At 36.9% G+C, this 23,951-nt stretch overlaps 2 protein-coding genes across 2 annotated transcripts; both read right to left on the reverse strand.

Annotated features, from left to right (window-relative positions):
* Nucleotides 1-1,001: 1,001 nt before the first annotated feature.
* On the reverse strand, nt 1,002-3,840 carry LOC122091622 (7-deoxyloganetin glucosyltransferase-like). The gene is made up of 2 exons (XM_042661638.1): nt 3,284-3,840; nt 1,002-2,137 (listed from the first exon to the last, which is right to left on the reverse strand). The coding sequence occupies exons 1-2, from the start codon at nt 3,777-3,779 to the stop codon at nt 1,200-1,202; spliced, it is 1,434 nt and encodes a 477-aa protein (XP_042517572.1). The 5' UTR covers nt 3,780-3,840; the 3' UTR covers nt 1,002-1,199.
* A 12,560-nt stretch (nt 3,841-16,400) lies between these two features.
* On the reverse strand, nt 16,401-18,481 carry LOC122091894 (cytochrome P450 71B37-like). The gene is made up of 2 exons (XM_042662133.1): nt 17,562-18,481; nt 16,401-17,285 (listed from the first exon to the last, which is right to left on the reverse strand). Exons 1-2 carry the CDS (start codon nt 18,441-18,443, stop codon nt 16,665-16,667), a joined length of 1,503 nt encoding a protein of 500 aa, XP_042518067.1. The 5' UTR covers nt 18,444-18,481; the 3' UTR covers nt 16,401-16,664.
* Nucleotides 18,482-23,951: the final 5,470 nt, after the last annotated feature.

The raw sequence follows: 23,951 nt of genomic DNA on the forward strand, positions 1-23,951 counted from the left end.
TGTAACAAATCATAATATATATATATATATATTTATATATATATATATATATATATAGGAATCAAATCATAATATGATGAACATATAAATACCCTCACAACATATAATTCAATTTGTGAGCATTCAGTCAGAATTTTCATATGGTCGACAGATTTGAGCATAATCTATAATGTCATTTATTTCACACTTGTTAGAATTTCCTTTCTAGCATATACCATGAGCATGGTCATTTTAGAGTTATGATCAAGAATTCTTGACTGTTGCATGGGAACAGTTTTATCTTCGAAGCATTTTTCTCTTCTAATATTTTTCTATTAGGACTTCCCTCATTCCTTTTAGCGAGCATATGAAGTGAATAAGCTTATGAGTTTGACTATGGAACGTTAACCAATTCTGCTTTTTATCGAGAGTGCTTGTTGGATAGGTTGGAACACCAAGTGGCTTTAGGCTAGGTGATTTCTGCTATAGCAGAACATGAGGGAAAGATCATTTATACCGATGATGATAAGATCATTTTATCAGGCAATGGAGAAGTTCTAATCATTCCATTGATTATGTATAATTAAAAGAGTTTTTATTGCTTGAGTGGAGTGGGATGGACTGATGGGCTACAATCCTAAGGGGTAGCCGAATTGGCAAGGGACTTTTGCTTCAGAAAATGTTTGATTTCGAGTTCGACTTCTCTTATCTCTTTAGGATCATTCACACAAAGGGTGTTTAATGCTCTTCACTACTTTCAGTGAAACTCATTCAACCCTAATATGACCCGATTCATGAGGTTGTAAGGCCAATAAAGGCCTGAGACTATTATCAAGTTGAAGGCTTATACCCGTCATTAACAAAATATATATATATATATATATATATATATATGAATTCCCAACGCCAATCCTCTTGAATAAACACCCCATTGCTCCTAATGAATTCATTTTCATGCTTATCAGGTGAAGTTTGCTTTCTATACCCGGAATTCCTAAAATAGAAATTTGGTCCCTTGTGCCTGACCTCAAATGCTTTTATCATTCAATCAATTATATCAAAATACTTGAGAGAGAGTTTATTTTCTTAAACAAAAACAGATAGAGGCTTAAAAAACAGAAACAGAAACAAAACAGAACATTGCACATGCATACAGGACTATAGGAGACCATACTTTGCTTCGGAGCTAACAAATTAAGACACTTGGAGAGAGTTTAAGTTTATTTTCTGTTAGAAAACAAGACTTCCCTTTGCAGCTTCTCCAGATTCAACAAAGAGGACCCACCAGGACTATTAGCCTCGTCTGCCTTCCTCTTCCAATCCAAAGCTCTCTTCTTCATCTCTTTCCCCTTCTCTCCCTCCAACATCTTCCTCACAAGCCTCTCCACTTCCTCTCTCTTCACCTCTGTCTCCATCTCCAATCCAATACCCCAACTACTGCAAGCAAACCTGCAATTCATCCTCTGCTCTGCAAACAATGGCCAACAGATCATAGGCACTCCACCACACACACTCTCAATTGTTGAGTTCCATCCAGTGTGAGTCAAGAACCCACCTACAGAAGAATGATTCAAGACATCCTCTTGTGAACACCAGCTCACTACCATACCCCTCTCTTTCGTCTCTGTCAAGAACTCCGGCGGCAATCCCTCTGTATTGTCCCCGCCGACCAAATCAGGCCTAATGACCCACAAGAAATATTGATTGCTATTAGCAAGTCCCCAAGCGAATTCAGCCAGATACTCAGGTGACATTACAGTGATGCTTCCAAAATTCACGTAGATGACAGAGTTGGGGTTTTTCGAATCGAGCCACTCAATGCAAGCTTCATCTTCTTTCCATAGGTTTGAATCTACCAAGCTTGAGCTATCTTTGACAACATTTCGGCAGAGGAGATGTAGAGGACCTATAGTGTAGATGGGTGGGAGCTGAGGCTTTAGTGCTTCTAAGACATCGTGTTCTAAGGCTTCAAATGTGTTGAAAACAATGGCGGATGCGTTGAAACATCTCTTGGCCTGTTCATATGTGAATTTGACCATGAAGTCTCTTGTATCTCCAAGACGATCAAAGTTGATCATGTCCTTTAGATGGAGACCTTTCAGTCCGGGCACCCAGTCAATGGGGATGTTCTTATACTTGTCTGAGAGATAATTCACACCTGCAATTCCAAAACCATTTGAGATCTGATCAGAAATTGATACAAGATAATGAAAGATGGGTGTGGGTTATTGTTGGCTTCATCCCACATTCAAATGTGAGTAGTCCGCAGTAGAGACTTACAAATGCTTGGACACTCTCTCTTTAGCTGCTAGCTTTTAAGGCGGTAACCCAAATATCTAACAATTATGAACAAACAAGTTTTCAAGTTGTGAGAAGAGATGGAAAGGGGTGCTAGCGTACACTATGCAACCTATATAGCAGCAATCGTATGCGAAAAACATGGGTGGCGAAATGATCACCTTGCCCCTGGGACGCACAGGCTCACACGCCCATTGGCATAGGTCAGGTACCGCTCTCTCTCCCTTCATATTAAATCCGGAAATGAATAGACGAAATTTAACTGCTGGTTGCAGCCAAATGGCAGCCAAAGATTTTGAAAATACCATAACCTAGGAGGGTAATTGTGAACTAAAGGAAAGTGAATATTTAATTTCTTTGGTTAGCTGCAACCCGATTAACAACTAAATTTTTTTCGACATGAATGATCACTGATGTGAAGTCTCAAAGGCGGTGAAATGTTGTCCCACCTTGTGAAACCCATAAAAAAATAAACGATAGCCATCCTTGTTGATGCCTATGTGCGTACGTCATTGGTCACTACACCGGTGTCCCCATTAAACAAAGTACTTAGCCCCTCTCCTACCGATAACCGACTACACTGGATTTGAATCCTCTCCATCGCGGCGGGTGTCAGGAGGATGAGCACTTAGATAGAGAATAGATAGAGAAAAAACAGGAGAGATGAGAGAGAGAAAAAAAAACAAGGGATTCACATCCTATCGAGTGGCACAAGAGGCCCAGTGTGTATCCAACAGTTGGGAGGATCGGGTGGTGTGCGCTCATGTATTGAAATGCATGCCCAAGTCCTCCCAACCGTCAAATGGATGCTAGACCTCCAGTGACACAGGAGACGATCTCCTCGTTCTCACAAAAAACTCACTGCTCTCTCTCGGACTCCCCGCGCTGGTGAGGATCCTAATCTCTGACCAGACCCATGTGAGATGGGATGGGGTGCATGGGGAGAGGAACCTTCTCTAAAAAACACTGCTTTTTGCAGTAATTAAGGCAATCAGTCAAGCATTACCTTTAGCTACTGTAAGTCCTCTCTGATCAAGTTGAGGATATTGCAGATAACCCATGAAACCACAAACACTAGCAGTCCAGACCCCAACGCCGGGAACACCGATCTCCTCAGCCGCCGTCAAAGAGAAACTCATCGGAATATCAAAGAATATACAGGTCACCGGTGGAACATCACTGGATTCATTGAGCTTGGCGAGAAGTTTACGAAACGGTTCCAAGCATTTCTTACTGGTGGATTCACAGAGTGTGGGTACATCACGAGTAGCAGAGAGAGGGAGACCGTCAGGGATAGTCTCGAATCGGAAATCAGGTAACCGGTCGACCGTGTTTGGGCCACTAGACTTGAGAACTCGTTCATGGTTGATCTCAGTGTTGACAAAAGTAACGTGGAAGCCTCTGTAATGGAGGAGCTCTGCTAGTTGGAGCAATGGGTTTATGTGACCTTGGGTCGGGTATGGCACAAACACTGCGTGTGGCTTCTGACCAATCGATCCCATCTCCCTCTCTCTCTCTCTCTCTCTCTCTCTCTCTCTCTAGGTTGTGCCTTGGTGCAATACACGGACTCAGCTGTCACTTGGCTTTATAGCTGGGAAATGGGTGAGTGGTTCGGGTTAGGATTGACGGGTAACGGAAGAGAACCTCAGCTCGGATCATTATTGCTCAGTGGGGGCTGATAGGAATGTGAGCAGTGGAATGGTTGGTTTTGTGGCTAATTACGTGGATGCCTCTGGTAGGTCTGTGAGTTTATTGATGAGTCACATGACCAACCAAAGAATTAAATCTTAAGATAAGATATTGGCAACCAAGTAAATAAATGAATAAAGGTCAGCGATAATATAATAAATAAGGATAAGGTATAAGCAGCCAAAATAAATGTGTCCTACAATCTATCTTTTCGTAAAATGTGTCCCACAATCCACATGGGGGATTGATTGGTAGCCGATGTGGACTTGGGAGGTTGGGAGGCGAGGCCGCGAGAACCACGAGAGACGAGGAAGGATTATCGCTCAACAAGCTCACGAGAGCTCCGTGATCAGGAAGCACGTGGGCAAATTCTAGTTAGGGATTGGGAATTTGGGATCTCAATAGGCATGGGGATATATTCTAGCGTCACGTGCGGTCACTTCCTAAAAGAAAAACAAAAGAAATAATATATATATATAATGGATTCTGGTTCATTTTTTTTAGTGGTGATCAACACATTGTCAAGTGGGGAGTCAATGATTTTCCATGTGGTGTTTTTGTTCTGGTCATTAAAAGTGTAGTCGTTGGATCACCATTTGATATATGTTGATCATCCAATTAGTTATAGGGTGATCTAGGTGATCATCGCTTAGGAGAGAAGCTCAATCCATATATAATGGCCTCTCCTAAAGTACAACGCCAATATTAATATCATTCTCTATAAAATTTGATAATTACAATCGTTGTCTTTTTTATTTGACTGTGTTAAGCTAGAAATGAAAATGACATTTTTTACCCTTTGCATTAAAACACTATAATTTTTATTTATTTAATTAATCAATATTAAGGTTCTTGAAATCCTTTACGATAAACTCTAATCTTCACCTTAATCTCATCTCTCTCTCTCTCTCTGTGAAATCAATCTTCTTCCTCCAATCATGGCCGCCGTTCATCTTCTCCATTATACACATTAGGCCATCATTGATGCTCTCTTTCTCTCTATGTCTTGTATGTAATTGTTGTGTATCATCTTTTATTAATGGGTTTTCTTTGTAACCCTGTTGCAACCACAGGGTAATGAAGCTCTCTAAGCAAAAGCAATACAAAGAACACTAGCATCAACTCCAATGAGTTCTGGTGCTCTCTTTGCAACCTACCACCACCACCACCACCACTTAATTTAATATTAAAATAAAATTGAATACACACAGAAAATAAAGGAAAATTATCTTGTATCACCCCTAAATTTAAAATTTACGTCTTATAACATCTTCTTTTGCTTATAATATTGAGTACATCATCTCTTTGAAAACAAAATTACACTAAAATCCATTCCGAAAAGGATAAGTGATGACATGGTGTGATTACTATTTCTAAATGACAAGTTTATCCCTGAGGAAGGATAAACTTACTATTTTACTCTGCCATATAAAAACCCCTAATCAATCGATTACAACATTAATCGAAGGTTCAAGGCTTCTCTCTTCTTCAAGCGACTACCTTGGAGAAATATTTCGATTAATCTCCTCCTCCGACAACGAAGATCACCTGAGGCTTGTGATTAACCATCAACAACAATTCCAATGACAGCAACACCGGGGTGGGGGAGGGAGAGAGAGAGCATAACATCCAAGCAAGAGACCATAAACTAATCGCCTCAATAAAATCAAATTTGGAAGATCAAAAATATTCTTAGCAGAGCTACCTCTAACACCACATATGTCACCCCACGAACAATAACTTCTAATCAATCCCATTGAGCAATCTTGGAAGGAATGCAATCGAACCAAACGCTAGTTTAATAGGAAAATTCCTCCTTTCAAGAAATTTCAAAGAATCAACTTTTAACAAAACAATTTTTCCATGAAGTTACAAGGGAGTGGCAGTGTTAATTAATGGAACTACATTGCATTGATTGGCTTAAGAAAATTACAACCTAGTGGTCTATATATATAGAGCCTAGATAGGAATCCACATGATTGAAAACTCTAAATGATAAGGCGATCTAATAAAAGTAATTACAATAGAATACAAACTCTATGAGAGGATAGGGGAACTCTAGTGAGGTAGGAGTCCTAACAAAAAGTAGAGATTGGTAATCAGTGTGACTCCTACAAGATAGGAAAAGATAGACCACCATAGATAGTGTATGAGGCAGAGTGGAACTCAAACTCTTGCAGATACATTCCCTCAAGGTGAGGATTTGAGCGCTCAAATCCGCAGTTTGTCTTAAAGAGAAAAAAATTGTTCCTGACGAAGGGCCTTCGTCAAAATATGCAAAAGATAGGGCCTCCTCAAAGTGAGAGCCAATTAAGATATTCATTATTGAGGCATCCTATTCATGCCAAACTTTAGCTTGAGTAGCATCTTGAGAGTAACTTTGATCACAGAGTATATAATCATATAAGCGGAGGGCCTTCATTATTGAGGCATCCTATTCACGTCAAATTTTAGCTGGAGTAGAATTCTAGGGGCAATGGAAGTTGCCTAGAACATAATCTTTTTCATGTCACATTGTAACTTGAATAGTTTGTTGAGGGCAATATTGGTTACCGAGAACATAGTCAAATAACCTAAAAAAAAAGTTGAATAGAGAGAAAAGAGAATAAAGGGAAGAAAAAGAAGAAAACAAAAAGCCCAGTTAAGATTGATGCTCGTTGGAGCTTTCAATTGGATTATGAATGGGAGTAGGTCGGCCATGATAGTATGAAGAAGGCCACATGGTGGCAAGAGATAATGTAAGAGAGAAAAGAAAATTTTGATTTAGGCTTGAGGGTCGTTGGAGCATTTGGCTCTTGAATGGCAACAGGCTCGCTGGAGCTTTTGAGACAAGTAAGTATATTTGTATTGGAGGTGGAAATAGTGATTGATGGTGGTGAATCAATAAGCATTATGGAAATAAGGAGAATTGACTAGAACAACGGAAGAAGATAGTAACAGCAGCTAGCAGCGAAGGGAATAGGAGGGAACCGAGTAGAGAAAAAATATTAGAATCGATGGGTATTGGCCCTAGGCACTCTGACACCATGTTAAGTAATAGAACTATATTGTATTGATTGACGTAAGAAGATTACAACCTAGTGGTCCATATATATAGAGCCTAGATAGAAATCCATATGATTGGAAACTCTATCTGATACGGAGATCTAATAAGAGTAGTTACATTAGAATACAAACTCTATGAGAAGATAGAGTTTGATATCATAAGGAACTCTAGTGAGATATGAATCCTAATAGGAAGTAGAAATTGGTAATCAATGTGACTCCTACAAGAAAGGAGAAGATAGGCCATCATAGGTGGTTATAGTGTCTGAGGCAGAGTAGAACTCAAACTCTTACTGATAGGTAGACTGCAAAAGCTTATAGTGGATAAGATAGAAATAGAGGTCCCCAGGCACGGAACCTCTTTGTAAAAAGGTGAGAGAAAACTTGAATGGGATGATAAAGTGAGACAAAAAGTAAAGGATAATGGATGCATCGAAACAAGAAACACTGGGTAGGAAGGAAAGCAAGAGAAGATTGACAATAGAAGAGGAATTGGAGAAGAAAATGAAGTGGAAGTGGTGTAGAAGCTCAGGAAAGACCGAGATTCCCTGTGTTAGATGAGGGTTTGTGACCTGAAGAAAGCCATTAATGTAGCATTTTTTTTGGAACAAAAGTAGTTTCGAGGAAAGAGATGTGTTATGCATAACAAGGTCAAAAAGATTTTTTTCACTTCTAAGCTAAAGTTGTTATGGATCAGGTGTATGGTTGGTATTCTTAGCAAATAGGGTGGTACAAGACATAAATTTTAAATTTAGGGGTGGTATAAGATAATTTTCCTAATGTAAATGAAACCCATTTATGAAAGTCTAAAATTAAAGTTTTTGTTTCACTTTCACAAAGGAATTGTGTTATTAGCCTTAGAGGGGAAGGATTCAGAAATGAATCACATGGAATCGAGAGACATTCAAATACTAAAATCAGACTAAAAGGGAGAGGAAATATGAATAAACGGACTGGATGATTTATATCTCAATTCCTATTGTGATAAATGAAGCTTTGGATCTTTGCAAGAAGAGTATAAGGAGTAGTTGCAGTAGCTGATGTGATGCCAATAGCATGCGACGAAAGTTTGGTGTCTTTGGTTGTCACCAGAGTGACAACTTGCAGCAGAAGGTTTAGGTCAAATGTCCTTCCATAGGGTAGTTAGGGTTCTTTGGTGGTTGGGGAAGAAGAAAAGGAGTATTTTGGGTTTGGGTTGAAAACGGGTATTTCGGGTTTGGGTTGAAAGGGTAGAATAGGTAGTTTGCAACCCTTAAGGGTATTGTGGTATTTAGAAAAATATCTACCACAAGACATTACAACGTAACAATTTTTCACTAACGGAGTTGGTACAGATGTAATAATTTTTCAAAAGTAGGGGATGGCAGTGTAATTGTCGTAAACTACATGGGAGGCCACTATAAACATCCCAAAAATATAGGATCCGGCTCCTTTGTTGCACAACAGGGGCGTCAACGCACATCCAACACCCTGGACCACTGGGGCATGGACCCCAACACATGGATGTGCGCCTTGAGGTGCTCCATGCTATCAGATGTGCATTGCCAGCTCTATTGCATCACAAAGTAGCCCCGCTAAAAAAAATATATTAATATTGTTATGAGAAAGACACCAAAGAAGTACCATAAAATGGTATCATAGGTGCAAGAGGTTAATGCGATTTTTTTGATAAGAAAGGTTAACAAGATCATTTCATATAAAGAGGAGAGAGTATGATTTTAGTCCACAATATCGAACCGGGTATTGGTCACCTTCGAATTCTTAGAAATCAATACAATATTGAATTATTGATATTGTTGGGCATGGATCAAACAGTTTTACCTTGATTTTCTTAAAAAAAAATAGAAAAATAATAAAAAATAAAAAATAAAAAATAAAAAAATAAAGATACTAACACAGTGCCCACTAGATAGGGATACCTCAAACCATTGGAGAAGTGCTAACATAACCTACTCCAATGGCTCAGAGAACATCTTTCTCTATAGAGTAACATCTTTGTATGATAATATTATATTGTATCTTGGGAACCAGGATTAAGTATTGGTACCTCAAAGACCTAAAAAAATCTTTGTATCATAATTTCTAAAATACCTTTAAAAATTCCATTTAAAAAATGCGAGTGGTGATTCTTACCCATTAATTAATATTAAAAAATAAGAAAAAAAAAATAAAGGTTAAGCATGCTAGCAGATTACTCAGGAATAATACTAGTATTTCTTGACCGTAGAATCTCACTAGTTTCATTTCAAACGTTGAATTATATTTGTTATTTTAATTTTAACTTTCTTTCGAATTCAAGAATTCGGATATGTCACATCAAGAGTATTTTGTATTCTCTTTTTTTTTTTTTCCTCTCCTTCTTCCTATATGTCTTCTTTTTCTTCTTCGTATATAGAACAGCGGATCGTTCCTCCTGCAACCTGAAATTTTTTTTGCAGAAGGTTCAAATAATTTATTAATATTTTATTTTCTCTTCTTCCCTTCTTCCCTTCTTCTTCCTATTACTTCGGAGAACCAATGGATCATCCCTGCTGCAACCTACATCCCCTTTTGCAGAAGGAAATCGTATGGTGCTAACGATGGCTCCAATTATATGATTTTCAACAGTTCATGATAGCAGTAAAATCGTCCCTCTCCTTCACCGCTACAATCTCCGCCCCGTGTTCAATCCACTTGTAACACATCTCTCTCCCAACCCCCTTTGCTTTCCCTGAACCCCATCCCCTCAGTTTTTCCGTGACCCCAACCCCCTCCACCTTCGGTGGTATCACAAGTAACAACCCTGCCTTCCCACTGCCTCCACCCCACTACTGTCCCTTCTTCAAACCATCCACTTCCAGCATATTACATCATTGAGTAAGGAACTTGTTATTGCCGCAGACACCACAGTCCGGAGCCATCGTGAGTAGTAGCAGAAGGGAAGACTAATCTTCTACAGTAGATTTCTTCCCGGAAAAAAAGAATTGTAGGGTAAGAGAGAGAGAGAGAGAGAGAGGCCATGTAGGTGAGTTTTCCTTAAAAAAAAAAAAAAAAAAAAAAAAAAAAGGGTTCTGAAAAAGGACAAGTACTACATTATTTATTTGATACCATTTAATTTGCATATATTCTACCCAAAAAAAAAATGCATATATTACACATATTACCATTTTTCATCCAACCGTACTTCTTACAATTTTATCATCCAACAGTTAATAGATGCTAGCATGTCTTATTCCTAGATAATCCACTAGCATGTCCAACCTTTTCTCAAAAAGAAATTAATCAGATCCAAATCTAGTGCTCTAGCGAAATTGATTCAATGTCTATTGCACATTCTTATTTTTTTGGTTGAAGCGTATCCCACATATATAGCAATTTTATTTTATTTTGTTTTACTTATTTATTTTTGGATTGGTAACATGAATTTAGGTATCCACAACTATGGTTCTGGGTATTGGGTATTGATTGTATCGTCATTCGTGTTAGATCCGCTTCGATTGGAATTGATATTGTATTAGTCATAAAAAACGGTTTTACCTAAGACTGAAATAGGGTTGGATTGGATCGAATTTCTTAAAACTATAATGCAACCATGAATCCCTTTGGTGAGATGAGACCCAACCCTTACTAACCCTTACTGAAGGAGTGAAAAATCCAACCTTGACCCTGAGTTAGGACCAGGCTGGGTGGTTTGATTTCTCTTTCTTCTCTATCGCCTCATTATAGTAGTTAAAAAACAAAGGCTGGGTTTGGGAGTAAAGATTCAAAATGAAAGAGTGATTTTTTTTTATATTACATTCAATCAAAGAAAAAAAAAATTTGATCTTACCAAAAACAAGAAATCGTGACTATGGATGTTCCTCTCTTTATTGTGAGTTGGATTTTACCAGATAAAAGTTTCCCACATCTGTGGTCCGGTCCGGCCAGCCGGGCCAACCCAAGGCCTCAATCTTGATTTGGCCCAATCTTAAAGTAGGGCTAAAGTTTTTCTCAGGATCAGAAATCTTGGCCCAAGCTTTGTTTAGGCTTAGGGCGGGTTCGGATTGTTAGGGTCAAACTTACATCTCTGATATTTTTACCTTCAAAGATACCGATAATTGTGTGTATTTTGGCAATTATAGCCTTTTATTTTCACTGTTTTCATACCATACATTAATTTGGTATTGGTATTGGTGTCAATAACTGATCCATGATTGATACCTGAAGCCATGTCGATATTGTAATGACCGATATATTTTTTATATCAGCTGTGATCAATCCATATATGAAATTGATACTCCTTGATCAAGGTTACCTAGTTCAATTCGTCGTTGGATACACTTTTTTGTGAAGACACTTTAAGGGACACTTCACCTCTATAAATAGATGGGTGATTGAGTGATCGTACATTCTTTGTGATAACGAATTAAAGCATTCTTTCCTTTAGTTTCTCCTTTCTTTGGTATAGTTGATTGTTGAGCACACACTTTACTGTCCTTAAGTGGCTTAGTGAGTGCATCACTACTAGGTAGCCTCACCAATTGGGGGTTGATGGAAATTATAAACTCATTTGCATCAATAGGGGGCCTATCCAATCAAGTGTTGCAGAATCCAAACCCTCAGTTGTGCAAAAAATGGTATATCTGAATTGAATTGTATATTTGCATAAAGTTTAGGGGTATTTTCTTTTAACCAGAATATTATCTAAGGATTGATTGAAAATAAACTCTTTTGGATAAGTAGGACCCTTACCCATTCAAGTTTGCAAAATCCAAAGCAAAAAATGATATAACTGAGTAGAATTATAGATTTGCATAAATTTTGGGGGTAAAATTTTTCTTTTTGTTCCGGGATCAATTATCTAGGACCGAGGAAGCCACTACAATTATATTAAAGATGAAATTGATAGTAAAAAAAAAAAAAAAAGTGCCCAATCCAAGAGAGACAATTCACTTTATCACTTACAAAACACATAAGAAAATATTTTTGGTGTATGATGTCTTGTATTCCGTCGCAGTTTAATCCAGGGAGTACTGGTGCAACACCTAGATAGGTAGGATGGCGATCCCACTAGCCGGTTAGCGGGCTGTGGGGGTTACAAGGGGGACAGGAGGCCTCCTTGCATAATAGGGGTGTAGGGGGGCGTAGCCCCTCGCTTGAATTTTTTATTTGAGGGTAATTGTGTACTTTCTGGAGTAAGATTTTTGCGCTATACATTTGTAATTAGGGTTTCTTTCTCTGTAATGCAAGTAATACTGAGAGGTGTGAAGACGAACGTTGTAACCCTATTCTCCATTGATTGTGAAGTAGGATCTCATCTCACCGGGGATGTAGGCAACCTTACCGAACCTCGTAAAATCCTTATGCATTGTTTGTTTTGTTTTTTCTATAATCTTCTGCATCGTTTTAGGGTTGCGTTTCTACAAATACTTATAAGAAGAAAAAGATAAAATTCTAAAGATAGGCTAAATCAATTTTGTCCTCGTGAACAATGCAAGTAAGATCACTTGAAAGAGAATCATCACCATCGAAAACTTAAATTTATTATTGACAATTATGGGTGTATTTTACTTTTGTCTGTTGGTAGGTTCCAGCACTGCGAAGTCACAATAACTCATTAATTAAGAAGTCAAGTTATATTTCCTTTTTAAAATAAAGAGAGATAAATTAAATTAAAATAAAAAGAGCTAGAAATACCCATCAATCAAATAATAAGTTATATTCTAACAAGTCAAGTTATATTCCATTAAAGAAAAGCAAACCAAAAATACTCATAAATCAAGTGATCAACTAATGGTCCACTAACCAATAAATTAATATTTTGTTTTTTTAAAAAAAAAATTATATTTCAAATCATACATATAGAATATGAGACCTGGACTGGAAAGATTAGATCTATTAAGAAATAAAAAACGATTTGATCTTTGATTCAAACATCCTAGTTTAACATGAATACTACAATTGTTGTTTTGCTTCGTTTCCAATTAAACTTGGTCCAATGTGAGAATTGTCTTCACAAGAAAGAAAATTTTTTAGTATAGCCATGGAAGGATGGTCCAAAAAGAGTGAGCATCAAGGAAAACTTTGGCCTTTTCCCTGGATAAATGTGACAATGGATAAAAGAATCTGTAACGGATCGGGTGTAGATTTGTATTGGACCTGGGCAAATGCAGTATCCTTGGAGCGTATCAGGTAGGGAATCGGCTATTTCAACCCGATTCATTCATACTCTTATAAGAACACTTGCCACCTGCAACGTGCATGACCAACACATGTTGATAATTAAAATAAATGATAAGAGAGAGAGACGGCAAGATTTGCGGAGGAGAGTTGTGGTCCTCCTAATTGACTATGTTGTGATAGCGTCTATAGACTATAGACGCCTCATTTTGTCATAATCGAAGATACATAATAATGACAATCCTTTTTGAAAGGTAGGAGGAGAAGACTTATCATCGATTAAGGAGTTTTCTAGTAATATCAGCTATATCTGAAACCAGCTTAGTGAAATTGATCAAAGTGGTGGAAGTAACTACAATTTTTTTTAATTAAATAACCTCTAAAATCAACTTAAATTTTCAAACAAAATTTTTTTCTTTATAAAATAAACAGTATCTTGGCTCAATGAGACTGTACTGTGAACTAAATTGAAGAAAGTCAATTTTTGGGGCTTCCAATGTGAAGGACTCATTTTTGGATTTCTATCATCCCTGGGACACTAGGAAGTTTATGTGGAAAACTTGGATTTCTAGTCATGATTTGAAAAGCCGCCAATTAATGGTCAAACAAGACTCATATCATATCATATATGGTCATATATGGTGTAGAAAGTCATCCAGAAAGATCTTTAGGATGTATGTACATCCGTGGATCGTAAGTTGAAGTCTGCTGATGATTTGTCTCCAAGCCTTTTGGAATTTGTTTCCCATCATTCTCAGGATCAAATATTATGAAAGTGATCCTGAGAAAGTTGGAAGAAAGATGGCTCAAATTGAATATGAATGGATGTTCTTTTCGTAACTCTAGTCAAATGATGTTTTGGGTGGTATATATTCAAAACTCTGATAGAATTTCACGAGGCTTTTTTAACCAGCCTTTAGGTATCTACATGAACGTTTTATGTTCAATTCAGTATTTCTTTTATTAGTATTCAGTATGTCATGAAAATGGACAATAGGATGTTATGGATGGAGAGTGATTCTACGGTTGATATCTTGCATTATGAATAAATCCATTACAATAGTGGAATCACTAGAGTTTCTTCTTAGCCTCAATTCAATGGAGAATTTAACATCGTTATAGAGAAGGGAATGGAATGGTTGATATTCTTGCCAAGAAGGGAACCACTTCCCACACATCAAATTATTGGCTAGAGTATCCCATCTTTGCTGGTAATGAGATTTTATGGGAAATGAATGACATACCTTACTATCGATTTGAGCATTAGCTTAGTTACTTAATTTTTTTTCCTCTGAGGTCACTGTTGATAACAATGCCAAAGGTAGCTCCTAAGAGTATTGAGTGATAATATTTTGTTTTTGTTGATGGCAAAGTCGAAGGTAAAACTTAAGATTATATATTAGTCTTTGTTCTGGGGATGTTCAGGCGTCCAAAAGTGAAACTTAAGATTACATATTAGTCTTTGTTCTAGAGATGCCCAGGCGTTAATCCTATATATATATATATATATATATATACCATATTCTTTAATATACACTTTGCTAATCTTTAACCCCAAAAAAAAAAATGTGTCTCCAATTATGACCATGGATTACAAATTCACCAATATCTCACTCAAAATAAAGTTCCTTTATGGTTAGGAGAGAAAAAGAGCTTTCTCAAAAAAAGATAAGTACCAAGGCTCCACAACCTCAATGGACTTCTCAACCTTTGGAGTGTGAAAGAAACCCTAGCTACGAAGGAATATAATTTTTATTTGGTGTAGCAAGTTGCCAACATTCTAGCCTGAGTTACGCTTGTCTTTTGGGTGTTATTTTGTTTTCTTCCTCCATGAGTTTACTTTCATATTTCATTTGTTTATTCAATTGATTACGTGTATTTCAAGTTATACCTTTCATAGGAAGGTATCTCTCTCTCTCTCTTTCTTTCTCTCTCTCTCTATATATACACCAATGAGTTTATGATTTTAATCTCTCTTTTTCATGGGTATTTTTGTGTTTCAAGTTAGTTCATATTGTGATCTCATTTCAGTAATTTACTTAGAATTTTTATCTTGGCTTTTATATCTATTCTTTTTTTTCTCTCTCATTAGAGTTTGCATATTTTCAAATTTACCATTCTCGTTACTTCTGTGAGTTTGACACTCTTGCCTCTTGAATTGGTTGGTACAATATGGATCCGATTTCCAATACCTGATATACTAAAACTCTACCCTCTATTCATGGCCACGTGCATGTTGAGATATAATATTTTTAATTCCATTTGTAGCAAAAGTGGGCCAAATTCCGGAGGAATTTGTCCACCTACACGTTGATCATTGTTACCGTCAAAACCTTAAAAATCAGCGGTGGATTTCACTCTCTATTTATAGTGAAATTTTCTTTCACTTTGAGAGAGGTGAGAGAGGTGCAAGGATGAATATTGTAACCCTAATTGCAATTGACAGTGAAACAAAATCATATCTCACTAATAATGTAGGCAATCTCACCAAACCTCGTAAATCTGTATGTATTATATGATTATTTGTTCTTATTTTTCAATTATTTTTTGTATCATTTTCCTTCATTGACCACGTGACCAAGAAGTGTTCTTTTTCCCTAAAACTATTAACAAATTCCCTTAGCAAGTCTCTTATTCCTAGAGCCAAAGCTTTGATGTAATTAGGGGTATCAATTTCAAGTCCGCATCGGTTGGCCTGATCGAACCCGACACGTTTATAACCCAATTTGGATCGACCCGATTAATAAACGTATCAAACCGAAGCCTGACCCATTTATAAATAAGTAGTACACGGTGCAAGAGGAAAGCCTTATGGGCATCTCAACTGGTCTGGTCCATTTATAAGCCCAACTCGGATCGACACATTTAACCCTACTATTTATATAGAATTTTGATTTTTTTTTTGATAGAATAAGGTGTATATTGATATTTTTATCAATTATTGATTATAATTAAGTGTAATTTCTTTTCAAAAATTATTGATAATTTAATAAAATAAATTAAAGTATCTTAAATCTAAAAAAAATAAAGGTCGTTTAAGGCTTTATTGGTACATTACCCCGTTTAAGGTCAGATTATAACCCGATTAGGAGACCTCGATTAAATCTCGGAACCCTATTGAGCTCAACCAAAACCAACTCATTCCTTAAATAGATATATCATGGTCCAAGGACATAGGCCCACCAAGCGTAACCCGACCCAACCCGACCGAGACCAGCCCAACCGATTGAAACCACTAGATGTAATCATCATTTGTTTGGTTTCACGCAAGAAAAACCTCATAATGATAATTCAACAAATTACATTACATTCTCCACATTATTCTATTTAGAGTAAAGATGAGGGGAAAATAAAAACAAATTATAGAAAGTAGGTGACACTATTTGAAAAAAAAAAAAGAAAAAAAAGGAACCCAAACAGCCAAAGGGAGCCTTAGCCTCCACGGTCAAGCTCCAGAAAAGGAGAAAAAGAAAAGTTTAAATTATAGAAGAAAACCCTCGGTACTAGACAGGGCCTCAGGCCTTCTGCCAGTGATAGGGTATGGGCACTAACATAAGAGGTGTCTTCTTGTTGAGAGTAAGAGGGAACAACTCATCCATATTGATATCTTCAATTGTTGTCCCATTGGGCAGTTTCCAGTCAAAGGTGTAAAGAAGATTTGCTAGAGCAAGCTCCACATTAGCTATTCCCATATTCATTCCCGGGCAAATCCTCCTACCTGATCCAAATGGCAAGAACTCAAAGCTGTGCCCCTTCACATCAAGTGGATTCTCCATGAACCTCTCTGGGTCAAACTCATCTGGGTTCTTCCAGTACCTTGGATCTCTATTCACTGCAAAAATGTTAACATGAAGCCTCATCTTGTTGGGAATGTCATACCCATCTAGCTTGCAATCAGCCATTGTTTCTCTAGCAATTAAAATAGGGACTGGTGGATGCAACCTCCATGATTCCTTCACTACTGCCCTGAAGTAAGGAAGATTTTCTATGTCACTCTCTTCCACTTTCCCTTTACTTCCAATGTAAGACCTGAGCTCATCCTGAACCTTTTTCAGCACTTTAGGATGCCTAGCAAGCTGTGTCATCGTCCATGTCATGGTTATAGCACTTGTATCTACTGCACCCAAGAACATATCCTGAAAACATTCACAAATTAAAGATCAATATAAACATATAATCAACTGGGTTTTCCAAATCAATAATTGAAAACAGAGAAGTTGTAAATAATGGAAGATGGAAGATCGGATGGAGAGGAAAAGAAGTCATTTTTTCACTAATTTTCTGGGTCCAAAGAAATCCTGAAAATTAGATTATTAAAAGTTCATAAAGATGAGAAACTTTTTGAGCTTTTCACCTTTTCTCTTCCACTAAACAGAGAAACTGAATGCAGAGAACAGGGGTTCGTAGGATACCTTGAGAACACCCTTGATATGATCTTTGGTGATGCGAATGCGACTGAACTGATCCCTCTCCAATCGAAGCAAGACATCGATGATGTCTTCGCGATCTGGTTTCACTCTATTGGGATCAAGATGATCTTCAATAGCCATATCAAAGAAAGAATCCAAATTGCGGAAAACCCTGTCGATAGTTGCTGTGTGTCCAGTAAGATTATCTATGATCCATCCAAAATATGGGAAGAAATCTGAAGCAGCAAAATTGCTCATAGCAGACATAGCATCATGAACTGCTTCTGCAAATCTGCCACTATCGAATCCCCTGGATTTGTAAGATTTCCCGAAAGCAATCCTGCAAATGATGGCATCTGTGAGTTTAAAAACCTTCTCAGAGACATCAACAGGAGTTGAAGCAGCTTCAGCAAGCAAATTCATGAGATTGGAAATCTCTTCTTCTCTCACATAAAGGTAAGATTGAACTGCTTTAGGGCTTAAAAGCTCGAGATTACAGATCTTGCGAACCTCTCTCCACCATTCACCGTAGGGAGTGAAAGCAATATCTCTGAAATCATAGGAAACTTTTCTAGGTCCTTCGAGACGAACCCTGTTGCACATTTGGGCGTCTTGGTGCTTCAGGACCTCTCTTGCCATCTCTGGTGATGAGACGAACACTGTTGGAGCAAAGCCCAGGCGTAAGAGCATGACAGGGCCATATTTCTTAGCTAGCTCTGTTGTTGATCTGAAAGGTAAGCTACCTACTTGGTGGAGATTGCCTATGATAGGGAGACCAGGAGGGGAGGGAGGAAGTTTGAGTCCCTTGGAATAGTTGTTTCTTCCTTTGAGAAGTAACAGAGAGAGAACTGGAATGAGGAGGAGGAGAAGGTAAAAGGAATCCATTTGAGCTTGGAGTGTGCTTCAATGGTGGTGCTTACATCCCTATAAATAGCCTTAATTTATGGTGGAGACTGGAGAGAGCACTGTTTGGGTTTAGTTAATGCTTGAGGTTCTTAAAAGAAAAAAAATTTTGGTTTTTTTTTTTTTTTTGGTACAAGGTTCTTTAAAATTACCATTAAAATAGAAGGACAAAAATTAATTCAAAGTTGGGGGTTACTGAGATTATTGAGGAAATTTGCCAATTTCCGGGCAGTTTGACACGTGTTTAACGTGGGTTACTGAGATTATTGAGATCAGATCCACAATGTAACCTGTCCATCCAAATCAGTTATGAACTTCTCCTCAATGCTTAATGCTTGAATGATTTTCTTATTTGACTGAATTTCAGATTTAAAATAAAAAATGTTTAATAACCCCAAGGGTTAGCGCAGTTAATTTGGAGGGGACACAGTACTCCACCTTAGGAAATAAAAATCGATGATTAAATCTTCACCATTACACTTAACTTTTTTGAACCATCGCACAAGAGTTTCCATTTCGTATTAACCTGATCTTGTGTAAGCGATATTACACTGATTGATTAGGAGGAATGCACATAGTGATCATTTTGACCCCTGGTAGGGGCATGCTTTTGACATGAGATTATGACTCAAGTGGCAGGCAAGTGGATAGTTGGGCTCTAATGTAAGTCCATGAAAGATTGATGGTTTGGCTCCTCTATTCACACTTTCTTGAAAAATGTTAGTAGTATGTTAACAGTTACTAATAGGAGTGGTCTAGCAGCACCTTTGCTGGGTCCATAGTGAGCCCTTATTGGCTTTAATGTGGGTCTTGAAAGAAAAAAATAAATAAATAAAATAAAGATAAATAAAAAAGACAAACCAATATTAACTAAAAATAATGATAATTTAAAATAAGAGAAATTGTGTGTGTCATGTGGTTTATGATGTGGGAAGGTTATGAAGTAAAAAACAAAGGTACGAAGAGATCCTTTTTCCTTTTAGTTGTTAATTAGTCTTTCTGTTTTTTGCTAATGACGGGTATTTAGGTCGAAACTAGTCCCGCGGGCTCATATTAATCATACAACCGCATGGATCAGGTTATACTAGGGTTGAATGAGAACCATTCAAATTTAATTGAAAACAGTGAAAAGGTGTACCTTATGGGAGTCGAACTTAGAATATTTAAATTTATGACTCATACCAAGTTCGCTGCTCACCAACTGCGCTACCCCCTTAGAATAATAATTAATCTTTCTAGTATCCTCGAAATGATCAATCATCCTAAATTAGACACAAATCTCAATCTATCAAATCTAGATCTGCGTTTCCATGAAATCTTTTATTCAAATTTCGATTATTTTGTTTTCTTTGATTTGATAAATGGAATAGGTTTTTTCTCTGTGGTCGTCAGCTCTATCAGAGGAATTAGATCCTGGTAAATGAGGGTTTTTTTTTTTGGATATACTACGATGGGATTAGGTTCTAGTATAAGAATCATTCTTATATGAGATTGATCTAGATGTAATCCACCTAAAGAAAAACTCTATGGTAGATTCTATCTTTGTGAATCAGATCCTAGAGACCTGTCAGAGTAATAATAAAAATAGATTGGTAGGAGTTTCTTTAAGATTTTCTCCAAATTTCATTGTTAGGTACTTAGAAAATTATCATTTTCAAATTTTATTTTTATTCAATTTATATAAATTTCACTAATAATAATGAGAGAGAGAGAGAGAACGAACTCTCGTGGTTCATGCCAGTGGATGTGCCTATGGCAGTTTCTACTCACAAGAATATTAAAGAAGAAAAGATGTGCCTAGTGGGAAACCTCCAAAAAAACAGAGGCAGAGATGTAGAGGGATTGGTTCGATGTTGTTGTTGGGCCATACAGGGGTAGAAGGCCAGCGAATCTCCAAATGTCTCCCGTGCAGCTCGTGGGCGTTTTTGATTTTTGGTGTCATCAGCACCCTAAATGCAAACTATGGCTAATTATTATATCTGCACATGTTGCATTTTATTGATAATACTTTTATATTTACTTTTTGTATAAGATAGTAATATAATATTATGATTTTGTCAACAAAAAAAAATGAGATCCATCATCCAAATATAACAATTTTAAAATCTATTCCCTCAATCTCTAATTTTTATTAGGGGTTGAGCCTGTGGCTCAGTAGCATGCACCTAGGCAGGCGCACATTAGTTTAAATCTAGAGAAGGTTAAAGGTTCGACCCTTTTATCAATCACTTTTCTTGATATAATATTAAACAAGTTACTAGTCAAGTGGTAACTGTGGTCAATCTAGTGACCCCTTTGCTGGTCCTTGTAGTTCTTGCACAGAAGGTAAAATAAAATTGAAAAATCTCTTAGTTATTCTTCTTAGAGATTTTTTTTTTTTTATTGGTTGGTTATTTAAGAGTTTTAAAATTTTTGTTAACAAAAAAAAATAAAAATCCAATGGTACTCTTGAAAGACGAAGATTAGAAGGGAGAGAGTTATCAAAATATAATACTTCTAAAATCTACTCTCTTGATCTCTTGTTATTATTCGGAGATGAACTTCTAGCTCAGTAGGAGGCAACTAAATAGTTGGGCACTGGCGTAAATCCAAGGAAGGTTGAAGGTTTTACCTTCTTACGCACCCATCACTTCTCTTTATATAATACAATGTAGATAAGGACTCAAGTGATAAGTGTGGCCTAGTGGCTCTTTCGCTACTCCTTGTTGGTCTCGCACAAAAATAAATATATAAATAATCTCTTGTTACTCTTCTTCGAAAAAAAATTGTTGTTGAATAGTTATTTATGGATGCTTAAAAATTTTTAAATATAAAAAGATATCATTTGGTACTCTTTAAAGATAAAGACTACAAGGATGAGAGTTCTATGAACAAGTGGCATGGAGGAGTCCATCAATTAAGTGCGGGTAACACAATATTGTACATTAAAGGGAAGTGAGGTAATTTTATGTGAAGGAGAAAGAAAGAGAATTTTATGAGCAAGTGGCATGGAGGAGCCCATCAATTAAGTGCAGGTAACACAATATTGTACATTAAATGGAAGTGAGATAGTTTTATGTGTGAAAGAGAGAGAGAGAGTATTTAAAAGCTGGTCCTATATTTAAACAAGATTCACTTATGTTTGTAGGCTGATTCTGAAGTGCTATTAAGAGCCCGAGGAAAAAAAATTTAGGATTACATGGGTATATCAATAATGTGAACCTATATTAGGTTCGTTATAAGTTTGTAGCAACAGTGTTAGAGACTGAATTTTTGTGACCCCTAGTGATATCCAAATGGTGATAAATTAAGCCCAACTTTGCTCTCAGAAGTCCACCGATAGAATATAACGTTTTGCCACCAGTGTGACTTAGATGCCCAAACCTTACAAAAACGGACTGAAATTTTAACAAAGTTCTTTCTATGTTTTTATTTTTATCATAATAAGACTAAACCTAGATTTTGAGGCTGAGACGACATTGTTTTGCCATCATTTCATTCATATATCCACTCTAGAATTTTTCAATTTGAGCTCAATTTTAATGATTTTTTTTATCAAAATTTGTGGTTGATCTTTACATCGTTGGATAGTAATTTCAAAGACCATTCCAGTGATATGGGAATCATCAAAATCTAAAAGTCACATCTCCCAAAATTAGTGTCTAAAGTTCGCCATTCAAAATCAGGGTTTATTGGGTCCGGATCCATTTTTTGGACGAAGGTAAGGCTGGCAGACCCTTGGATAAAATGGAGGATCTGAGGCCCCCATGGATCCTCCTTCCTTTGAATTGGGAGGTGTCCTCTCTCTGTCTCTCTCTCTCTCTCTCCTTTGGTGTTAGGGGTGAAAATTTGGCCCTGACAATTTGAACTCGTCTAGAACTTGAATAAGGTTTGGATCAAGTTTTCTGACCTTGAGGGTGGGTTAGAGTTGAAAAATCCTAACCCTAACGTCAAGCCCGGGGTGAGGCCTCAACCCGTCCCAGTCCAATCAAAAATCACCTCAACCCGACCCAGTCTGGTCAGAAATCTAACCCTAAATTTTTATATTAGAATTTAGGACTCCTATTGGTATTTTATTTTTCTATAATTTTTTAATGTATAGGATATGAATGGTAAAAATAGGTCAATCAAGGTTAATTCAACCATTGCAAAAGTCAGGGTCAACCCAACCCAACCCAACCCAACCCATCCGATCCAATCTGACCATGATAGGGTTAATTAGGTTCGGGTTGAGTTGGTATGAACCAAACAGGGTTGGGTTTGAACATGAACCCGACAAGATTAAGTTGGGCCTAAATTGAATTTTGAAGACCTAAGATTAAGTTAAAGTTTTAAGAAATCCGGCACAACTTGACTTTATTTCACCCCTACTTGGTGCGTTCAGCCTCTAGAGAGACTTTGAAATCCAAGGGATAAAGCTCAAAAATTCCCAGTGACGTGAATTTTTATTAAAAAAAGAAAAGTTAAAAAATTCCCAAAGTGCCTATGAAGGTCAAAATTTCATTTGGATTGCCACGGAAGTGCTAGAATTTCCAAAGTGCCTATGAATTTTTCTCTCTCCCCCTTTTTGTTCATATTTACGAAGTTATTAGCATAGATCAAAAATATGTAGACAGACCTCCCTTCACAATATTTTGAATTATGGCATGATAATTACCATGTTACATTATTAATATGATATGTATGTATATGTACTTCCAAAACCCTCGGCACACCGTTATGATGCCATTTTTCCTTAAAAATATCCTTGCCATATGCATATAGTATTATTGGATCTCATCCTTTCACAACTAGTGATTAGACCCATAAAGTGTTGAAAAACAATGAGAATCCCCAGTGTTTGTCCGAGTTACATCTGACCTGTCCCATCAAGGGTACATAGACAACTTGACTAAATGATGCTAAGGTTTTTTTTTTTTTAGGTAGGAATGTGATGCTAAAGTTAGGTGACACTCACTTTTGCTTTTTTGGTAGGAAGGTGATGGTAAAGTTAGGTGTCACACACACATATAGACAAAAATTTTAAGCATATAAACTATGTACAACTTGATTCTCAAATCATTCAGGATACTTATGAATTCCTACACCCTGAGAAAATGGTGGTGAATTGAGTACCCACTGAGTCTAGGCGTAGACACATGCTAGAAGGTTTATTAGATTAAATAGGTTGGACATAAACAAACAACATTACCTCGTGGCTTGTGTCTATGCCTAGACACAATAAGTGTGAAAAGATAACATTATTTTGCATTGAAGATGTTCGCATGTGTCATTTCATTGGCAGTGCCCTCTATGATGTATTTGCGTTAGGAGGTAGCGTTTTCTTGCCTTAAATAAAATTCATATTTACCATTGATCCAGCGTGAAACCAAATTACCAGTCTTTTGTTTGTGTTAAAATGAGAGTTTTATGTTACTATGTTATTAACATATGTCATTTACTATTTTTTTTTAAATTAATTGGTATTGATGGGTCTTTTAGACTGAATTATCATTGTGATTGTAAACAGAC

This window comes from Macadamia integrifolia, chromosome 10 (assembly GCF_013358625.1).
Source record: "Macadamia integrifolia cultivar HAES 741 chromosome 10, SCU_Mint_v3, whole genome shotgun sequence".
Lineage (NCBI taxonomy): Eukaryota > Viridiplantae > Streptophyta > Magnoliopsida > Proteales > Proteaceae > Macadamia > Macadamia integrifolia.

Bases quoted from the DNA above. Each gene is read 5' to 3' on its own strand.
- LOC122091622 (XM_042661638.1), bottom strand. From the start codon at position 3,779: ATGGGATCGATTGGTCAGAAGCCACACGCAGTGTTTGTGCCATACCCG. The intron at 2,138-3,283 runs GTAATGCTTGAC...TTGGAATTGCAG, and splicing joins AGGACTTACAGTAGCTAAAG to GTGTGAATTATCTCTCAGAC.
- LOC122091894 (XM_042662133.1), bottom strand. From the start codon at position 18,443: ATGGATTCCTTTTACCTTCTCCTCCTCCTCATTCCAGTTCTCTCTCTG. The intron at 17,286-17,561 runs GTATCCTACGAA...GAATGTTTTCAG, and splicing joins ATATCAAGGGTGTTCTCAAG to GATATGTTCTTGGGTGCAGT.